General features: G+C 39.8%; 1 protein-coding gene across 1 annotated transcript; it reads left to right on the top strand.

Annotated features, from left to right (window-relative positions):
* Positions 1-3,417: 3,417 nt before the first annotated feature.
* LOC103260414 (olfactory receptor 4D2) lies at positions 3,418-4,353 on the top strand. The gene has a single exon (XM_008058065.1). It carries the CDS (start codon positions 3,418-3,420, stop codon positions 4,351-4,353), a length of 936 nt encoding a protein of 311 aa, XP_008056256.1.
* Positions 4,354-10,190: the final 5,837 nt, after the last annotated feature.

Below are 10,190 nucleotides of genomic sequence, written 5' to 3' on the forward strand. Positions count from 1 at the left end.
GGTCACTGCACTCCAGTCTGGGCGACAGAGTGAGACTCCAACTCAAAAAAAATAAATAAATGAAAGGAGAGATCAGGCGTGGTGGCTCATGCCTATAATCCCAGCACTTTGGGAGGCTGAGGCGAGAGGATTGCCTGAGCCCAGGGGTTCAAGATCAGGCTGGGCAACTTGGCAAGACCTTGTCTCTACAATGAATCAAAAAATTAGCCAGGTATGGTGGCATGCGCCTGCAGTTCCAGCTACCTGGGAGACTGAGGCAGAAGGATCACCTGAGCTCAGCAGGTTGAGGCTACAGTAGCCAAGAGCATGCCACTGCACTCCAGCCTGGGTGGCAGAGTGAGACTCTGAGTCAAAAAAGAAGAAATCTTTATGACGCCAGGAGAGGGAACTGTCCCTTGTGCTGACTAGAAAGTCTGTGGTTCTAAATATCTGGTCCCCAGCATTATCTGAGAACTTATTATAAATGCACATTCTACATCTTACTGCTGATTTACTGAATAATAAAGTCTGGGCTGGGCACACAAATCTGTCATTTAACAAGCCCTTCGGATAATTATTTCAAGGGTAAGAATCACTAGTCTAAGAAATAGATTTTTCTAAAACTCCCAGAGAATCTCTTTCTTGAAGACTCTCTCGTCCTTTTGGATAGTGGCCTGAAAACCCTACATTCCACTAATCTCTAAAACATTCAAGACCTTGGGACATTGGGTCCCCAAGGAAGACCTCTTAAAGAATATGTGTTTTAGAGACATTTAGAAACTTTTTAACAACTCCCATAGCTCCCTTGGCCCCAGCAGTAATCAGCCCAGCTCTGCTTCCTAAGCCCTGTTCCCTAGGGTTTCACTCATGGTCGTATATGTAAGGTATGGGCAGAGACTGGGAAACAGTGAGTCTGCAGCCAAAGATGTCCAAAAAGACGTAAGGCTGAAGCCCCATTCTGGACTGAAGAAAAGTGAGAGGCCAGTGTTTCTGCACCTGCACATGAATCCACTATAGCAGGATAGTGCAACACCTTCTTGATGATGAGAGTAACAGACAAGGGGCATAGCTTTGATGGTAGTAAGTCTAAGGTGTGAGGGAGACTTGGAAAGTGATTCGGTGGGGGATATGATGTTGGAACAGGTGCCTCAGGTTACATGGGAAAACGGTCAATCATAGCATTGTCCCTGGGACTTTTTTTTGAAAGAAATTTTATTGTATATATTTGAAGTTTGCAATATGATGTTATAAGAAACAAATGTAGATGGTAAAACGGTGACTAGAGTAAAGCAGATGAACAGATCTATCATCTCATATAGTTACTTTTTTGTGAGAAGAACAACTAAAGTCTACTTATTTAACAAAAATGCCGAATGCAGTACAATTTTATTAACCTGGCCCTAATGTTGTACATTAGATTTCTAAATTTTTATATGTAATTTTTTTAAAGAACCAAATACACAGAGATAGAGACTAAAGCAGTGGTCACCATGGGTAGAGAGGGAGGAAGAGAAGAAATGGGACATATAGGTCAAATGACACAAAATAGCAGGTATGAAGGATGAACAAGTTTAGAATTGTCCCTATGACTTTGAGGGAGGATGTGAAGAGTGTATGGTATAAAGGATGAGGAAAATCACCACAAAATTCTCCACATAGTCACAGAAAACAAGGTCACATGATTGCCTGCTAATACACTGAGTTGGCAAATATTTCTCTTCAGCTACTAAATCAGAGATGCTGTCATGGATGTTGGACCTAATATGTTACTGAATCTACAATCTAGTTAAGAGGGTCAGCAGGAAAAATGATAAATACATATTAGAGGTAACACGCTATTGGAACCCAGAGAAATGAAGAATTAATTCTGCATGGAAGAAATGGGAGGAGGAGTCAGAGGGAAGATGATATCTCTAGGACTGCTTCTAGGTTAAGAAGGTGAAAAAAGGTGGTGGTACTTCAGGAAGCAATGTTTAGTGCCAAAGATATGGAAACAACCAAATAGGTGGTATATCAGAAGCTATGAATTATTGAAACAGCAGTCGGTTCCTGGGTGACAGGGATACTGACTAGAAAGGCATATGGAGGCTATATTTTACAGCCTTGTATGACACGCTGATATAACAGGAGTTACACGATCAGATCTGAATTCAGAAAGGTCTCACAGACAACTGTGTAGAAGGCATACTGGGGTAGAAGAAAATTGAAGCAGAAAGATGAGATTGGCATGACCCCTAACACTGTAAGTATGGAGGAGATGGATGGAGGAGACCAAGACGGGGGGTGGGGAAGGGAGGTCACTGACCCTCACCCTATCATCTCCATCTGCTTCTTCACCTTTCGTCCATTTCCTCTCCCCACCCCCAGTACCTCCTCATTCCTCCCACCTTCCTTCACTCTCCTCCTCCATCTCTCTTCCTCTTAATCTCCCTTTGTCTTTTTCTAGTCCTCCTCTTTTGACACCTTCCTTTGTCTTCTACCCTTGGATTCAGTAACATCTAAAATTCCTGTTTCATTAGGAAGAACTCTCAGAGTTCCTTTCATACAAAATTCATCATCTGTTTTTTAATCCAATGACCTCCCTCCCCCTTGTCTCAGCATGCACACCACATTTGTCTCACTCAGTAAGGGGTCACCTACAATGGAGGGCAGGGGAGCAGCAGGATGTTTCAAGTATCCAGCTGTGCCCAGCATTATCCTTGTACTGACTTGTACACCCAATAGCTATTCACCCATCTGGAAGTAAACAAGACATGTTGGTTGAAATTTACTATCATCAAGGATGGGTACTGAAGGGTACAAATAAATTGTGAGATCCAAATCAAAGTCTCTGGACTTAGAGTTGAATTGTGGAGGGAAAAATATAGACACATAAAGATTCACTAACATGATGACATGTTAAATGTTATGTGAAAAAATGATTGGCACAAAAACTGGCTAGAGACTGAAAGAAGAGGGAATGTTTTAGACTAGGAGACATAATGGAGGAGAATGATTATCATTGATTATTCCATGCACTGTTCTGGGAACTTTATATGTATCATTTAACTTAAGCCTTCAGAAGATTCTATAAAGTATTTTTATTCCTACCTTACAGAGGTGCAAACACACTCAGAAAAATTAAGTTACTCGTGGTCAAATCACAATGAAATGAAATACCTGAAGTTTCACTACAGATATATCTGACACCAAATGTCTTCCTGCTACTGTATGAGCTACTGAAAGGCAGGTTGCCTATGCTTCATGAATGTATTTTCCCACACCCACTTGTAAACTCCTCAGAGAGAAGACAGTATCTGGTATCATGGTTTGCACACATAAGGATGCTGGTTGTAGGGATCTGACAACTTGGCTCTGAGCCCCTGGGCACTGATGCTGCAAGTGACTTCATGCATCTTAGTCTGTGGCTCGTTTTATTTGGTGTGTTCAGAAGATACCATGGAATCAAGGAACCTCACGTGGGTATCAGATTTTATTTTTCTAGGGCTCTCACAAACTCAGGAGGTCCAGCTTTTCCTGTTTTTGGTGTTCCTGTTTGTTTACATCACCACTGTGGTGGGAAACCTACTCAGGATAGTTACAGTGACCTCTGACTCCCGGCTCCACACACCCATGTACTTTCTGCTCCAAAACCTGGCTGTCATAGACCTCTGTTTCTCTTCAGTCACTACCCCAAAGATGCTGGTGGACTTCTTTCATGAGACCAAGGCCATCTCCTATCAGGGCTGCATGGCCCAGGTCTTCTTCTTCCACTTTCTGGGAGGTGCCTTGGTCTTCCTCCTCTCGGTGATGGCCTATGATCGCCTCATTGCCATCTCCCGGCCCCTCCACTATGTCACCATCATGAACACGCAACTGTGTGTGGGGCTGGTGGTGGCTTCCTGGGTAGGGGGCTTTGTTCACTCCGTTGTCCAGCTGGCTCTGATGCTCCCACTGCCTTTCTGTGGCCCCAACATCTTGGATAATTTCTACTGCGATGTTCCCCAGATGCTGAGACTTGCCTGCACTGACACCTCCCTCCTGGAGTTCCTCATGATCTCCAACAGTGGGATGCTGGATGTCATTTGTTTCTCTCTGCTTCTGATCTCCTACTTGGTCATTCTGGTGATGCTGAGATCCCATCCTGGGGAGGGGAGGAGGAAGGCAGCTTCCACTTGCACCACCCACGTCATTGTGCTGTCTATGATCTTCATTCCAAGCATTTACCTCTATGCCCGGCCCTTCACCCCATTCCCCATGGACAAGGCTGTGTCCATCAGCCACACGGTCATGACTCCCATGCTCAACCCTGTGATTTACACCCTGAGGAATAAGGAGATGCAAGCAGCAGTGAAGAGATTAGGGAGGTGTTGGCTGGTTTGGAAAGCAGAGTAACAATGGTAGGTCACTTCTCATTGGCTTTGCTTTTCCTTTCTAAAGTGAAGAGAGAGGTACTGCATCTGCTCTCTTCATAGTTTGCAGATATCTTGTAAGAATTATCACAGCAGTGAATGAATGTTGAAAAGAAGCAACTTATTTTTTCAGGAAAAAGAAAAGTGACTGTGGTTTGTGATGAGGAGTTCTAACACACCTGCAGCAATGATTCTAGAATATTACACCCTCCTTTTCCCTTTCCTGGTGGACAATTTCCTCTATGATAACAACATTTTCCCAGTGAAAGCATTCATATTTTCTTTATTTTGACCTCTCTTTCCAATATCCACTTTTGGTGTGAGTTTGAGTTGTTGGAAAGAGCACAGAATTTGGAGTCTTACGCTTTAAATTAGGCTGGTGTGGTGGCTCATCCCTATAATCCCAGAACTTTGGAAGGCAGAGGTGAGAGGACTGCCTGAGCCCAGGAGTTCTAGGCAAGCACAGGCAACTTGGTGAGCTACAGTAAATAAGAAAAATTAGCTGGTCATGGTGGTACGCACCTGTAGTTCCAGCTACTCGGAAGGCAGAAGGATCACCTGAGCCCAGAAGATCAAGGATGTAGCAGTTGTGAGTGAACCATTGCATCAATCTGGGGTGGACAGAGTGAGACTCCAGCTCAAAAAATAAGCTCTAAATTAGAGGACCTCAGATGAGCCCCCTAGCCTCTCTTGGCTTCATGGTGTCTTCCTCACCAATATTGCTTAAATTAATATCTGCCCTCCCAAACCTTCCAGGTTTGTTATAAGAATCAAATCAAAATATCGAATAAAAAAGCCATATACCTATATGTCATCTACCAGGTTTTTAAAAATAATTTTATTTTATTTTCAAATATGAAACTATTATGAATATTCATACTTTTCCTATTTACATTTTAATATAATATACTAACTGCTGCAGATAAAAGATTATGTGTAAAATATGTGTCAATTATAAAACTTTTATACCCAATGTAGTGTGTACACTACACTACATTCAAGAACCAGAAGTTACACAATAACTTGCATTCACTTATGTTCTTTCCATTGCATCCATCCTGGTTCCTGTCCAGAGGAAAATACTCTTTTGATTTTGTGTTTGTCATTCCATTGCTTGCATAAAATAGCTTTATCACATTTTCCATAAATAGTATAATGTTTTGTTTTGTTACTTTGGAGCTTTATAAAATATATATTGTATTTGTATATAATGCTCTGGATTTGGTTTTTTTCACTCAACATTATGTGACTAAGCTCTAATATCGTTGTTTGACTGTAGTTGATTCATTTGCACTGCTGTGTAATAGTTCATTGTGAGAATAATATTTGGGTTGTTTCCAGTTTCATTGCTATTGCAAAGAGTGCTATTTTGAATATTCCTCTACTTATCTCTAGTTGCTATGATAAAGAGCTCTGGTACATGAACCTGTAAGTGAAATTGCCAAGTCATGGGGTCTTCAAAAATTTAACTTCACAAAATAGTGCCCAAATTGTTATTTCAAAGTTGTAGTACCAAACTACATGTTCATCAACTGTGTAGGCAATTGAGTCACATTCTTCTAACAATAGATATTGTGGGGCTTCATAAGTTTTCCCAATATAGTAAGTAAAAAATGTTTCACTGTAGTGTTAATTTGCATTTCTCTGTTATCCAAGTTTTTCATATTTGTATTGCATCCAGATTTTTCATGAATGTTTTTAATTTTTCTATTGACTTTTTCTAATTGATGGAGGGAGGAGTCCTTATATATTTTGATTACTGATCTATTGTCAGTAATATTTATTACAATATCTTTTCCAAGTTTGTAGTTTGTCTTCTCTATCTGTGATGTTAATTTTAATGTAATCGGCTATGTCAATCTTTTATTTTAGTATAAAATCTTATTGGGATCTAATTTTAAGAAGTTGTTTCTAATCGGATGGGGTGACTCATTCTTATAATCTTATCACTTTGAGAGGCCAAGATGGGAGAATTTCTTGAGTCCAGGAGTTCAAGACCAGTCTGGGCAACATAACAAGTCCTTGAATCTACAAAAAAATTAAAAAATTAGTGAGACATGGTGGCATGTGCCTGTAGTCCCAGCTACTCGGGAGGCTGAGATTAAAAGATCGCTTGAGCCCAGGAAGTTGAGGTTGTTAGAGCCATGATCATGCCACCGCGCTCCAGTCTGAGTGACAGAGTGAGAACCTGAAGATGAAGGAGGAGGAGAAAGGGAAGGGGAAGAGGAAGAAGAAGGAGGAGGGGGGGAGGAGGAGGAAGAAGAAGAGGAGGAGGAGGAGGGACTGTGAGAGAGGGAGAGGGGAGAGGGAGGAGGAGCAGGGAGAAGTTGTTTCTGACTGAGCAAGATGGCTCACACCTGTAATCCCAGCATTTTGACAGGCCAAGGCAAGAGGACTGCTTGAGATCAGGAATTCACAACCAGCCTGGACAACATAGCAAGATCCTGCTTCTACAAAAAGTTTAAAACATTAGCTGGGCATGGTGGACATACGCCTGTAGTCCCAGCTATTCTGGAGGGAGAGGCAAGAAGATCACTCAAACTCAGAAGTTTGAGGCTTCAGTGATCCATGATCACTCCACTGTACTTCACCTTGGACCACAGAGCAAGACCCCAACTCTAAAAAAATAAAATAAAATAAAGAAGTTATTTCTTACCTAGAGGGCAGAAATATACTCTCTTACATAGCTCTTTAATTTTAATTTTTTTAAAAACAATCTCAAACTTACATAAAAGTTGCAAATATACCATAAAGTACTCTTTTCCTGAATGTTTGAGGATAATTTGACAACCTGACACCTACCATTCCTCAATAGTTTAATGTACATTTTCTAAATAGACATTTACTGGCAATACTGCCATATAATCATACAAGTTGATATGGTATCAATACATGACTTGCATCCAACCTTCAGACCCTATTCAAGTTTGGCCAAATTTCCCAATACAATCTTTTACATAAAAGGAATCTAGTTCAGAATCATGTGTTGCATTTAGTATTCATGTCTCTTTAGACTCCCTTGCCCTAGAAGAGTTTCTCCTTGAGTTTGTTGACCTTGGTTTTCTCTTTCTTTCTTTCTTTCTTTCTTTCTTTCTTTCTTTCTTTCTTTCTTTCTTTCTTCTCTCTTCCTTCCTTCCTTCCTTCTTTCCTTCCTCCCTCTCTCCCTTCTTTTCTTTCTCTTCTTCTTTCATTCTTTTTTGAGTCAGGGTTTCACTCTGTTGTCTAGGCTAGAGTACAGTGGTACTATCACATCTCACCACCGAGTCGCTGGGACTACAGGGGTACACCACCCAGCCTGGCTAAGTTTTTTTATTTTTAGAGACAAGGTCTTGCTATATTGCCCAGGCTGGTTTTGATCTCCTGACCTTAAGCAATCCTTCCACCTCATCCTCCTAAAGTGCTGGGATTACAGGTATGAGCCACTGTGCCTAAACTTAGCACTTTCAAAGATTACAGATCAGTTATTTTGCAGAATGTCCCTCAGTTTAGGTCTGTCTTCTATTTCTTGATGATTATTTTTGGGTGATGCATCTCTGTCAGAGGCATCACAGAAATCAATCTGTGTTCCTCTCCTTGTATTCTATGAGGTATGCATGATTTTTCTTTGTGCCATTACTGATGCCCCACCACTTTGATTATTTGACTAAAGAAGTGTTTGTTAGGCTTCTCATCCTTTAAGTTACTCATTTTCCCTTGGATATTTATAAATGCTTTGTGAGAAAGTACCTTGTGACTATACGGTTCCTTACCAAACTTTCAGTTTACTCATATATTTATTTGAATCTCTACAAGTTAATGTTTTTCTATTGTGGTCATTGAGTTATAATCCATTATTATTATTATTTGTTTTGATATGCAATGTGTTCCAGATTTTGCCAGCAGGAGTCTCTTCAAGCTGACTTCTGTATTCTTTTTACTCTTTTACCACTTCCTTGCTTTCTGGCAAAATGAAATGTTCCTGCTTACTTTCTCTGCTTCTGGTCTGGAATCAACTATTTCTCTAAACAGTCCTGGTTGCTTTTAGTAGAGAATGGTATTTAGAAGTCAGTATCAGGTGCTAAGTGTGCTCATTGCTATGTATATACCCACACATACACACACGTGTGTGTGTATGTGTATGTATAAACGTGCATTAACACATTCAATCTATATTTATTTTTTTCTCTCTCTGTATGTAATGTTAACCATAATTTTACACAGATACTTCCAACTTCAGTTTATACTGTTTTCTGCTTTCCACATTTGTAGCTCCTTTCTCTGATGGCAAGCAATCTGACTCCCATAATTCATAGTATATTTTTATTGAGATGAAATTCACATTAAAATAACCATTTCAAGTGTGTAACTCATTAGCATTTAGTACTTTCATGGTGTGTTTCATCACCTCTATCTACTTCCACAATATTTTTGTCATCCCAAAAGGAAACCCCATACCCAATAGGCAGTCACTGTCTGTCATCCCCTCTTCCCAGGTCCTGGAAACCACTAATCTGCTTTCTGTGTTTATGGATTTACCTGTTCTGGATATTTCATGCAAATGGAATTATGTAGTATGTAGTATTTTGTCTGGATTTTTTAACTTTGTGTAATATTTAATAATATTAATCTACATTGTAGCATGTATCAATACTCCATTCCTTTTCATGGCTGAATAATATTCCATTGTATGGAATACCACATTTGCTTATCCATTCATCTGTTGAATGGCATTTGGGTTGTTTCCATCTTTTGCTTATTGTGAATAGTGCTGCTATTAACATTGCAAGTGTTTGTTTTAGTGCCTTTTTTCAAACTTTGGGGTATATACCTAACAGTGAAATCACTGAGTATCATATGAAAATTCTGTGTTTAACTTATTGAGCAATTGTCAAACTGTTTTCCACATTAGCTGCACCATTTTTCATTATCAAAAGTAATGTATTAGGGTCCAAATTTCTTCACATCCCCTCTAACACTTGCTATTGGATATTGATTTACAAATTTTTTTCTTCTCTCTTTAGGTTGTCTTTGCTTTCTTGATAATGTCCCTTGATGCATAAAAGCTTTTAATTTTAATAAAGTCCAATTTATCTATTATTTATTTTTGTTGCTCTTGCTTTTCATGTCATATCTAAGAATCCATGACAAATCCATGCTTATTAAGATATATCCTTATGTTTTCTTTTAAGAGTTTTACAGTTTTACTTTGTACATTTACATCCTTTAATCATTTTGCATTAATTTTTGTATATAATATGAGGTGGTAGTTCACATTTGTTATTTTGCATGTTATGACCCAGCTGTCCTAGACCCCTTTGGTGAAGAGTATTTTTCTTTCATTAAATGATTTTCTTACCCTTGTCAAATATCAATTAACCATAGATATATGAGTTTATTTTTGGACTCACAATTGTATTCCAGAGGTCAATATACCTATCCTTATGCTAGTACCTCACTGCCTTTATTATTGTAGCATTATAGTACAACTTGAAATAGGGAAGTGTGAGTCTTCCAACTTTGTTCTTCTTTTTAAGATTGTTTAGAGCTGGACACGGTGGCTCATGCCTGTAATCCCAGCACTTTGGGAGGCCAAGGTGAAAGGATTGCCTGAGCCCAGCCTGGGCAAATTGGTGAGACCTCATCTCTACATTAAAATTTAAAAAATTAGCTGGGCATGGTGGCACTTGCCTGTAGTCCCAGTTGCTTGGAAGGCTGAGGAGGGATTGCCTGGGCAAATTGGTGAGACCTCATCTCTACATTAAAATTTTAAAAATTAGCTGGGCATGGTGGCACTTGCCTGTAGTCCCAGTTGCTTGGAAGGCTGAGGCAGAGGGATTGCCT

Source organism: Carlito syrichta, unplaced genomic scaffold (assembly GCF_000164805.1).
Source record: "Carlito syrichta isolate Samal-C Ts95f unplaced genomic scaffold, Tarsius_syrichta-2.0.1 Scaffold303195, whole genome shotgun sequence".
Taxonomy (NCBI): domain Eukaryota; kingdom Metazoa; phylum Chordata; class Mammalia; order Primates; family Tarsiidae; genus Carlito; species Carlito syrichta.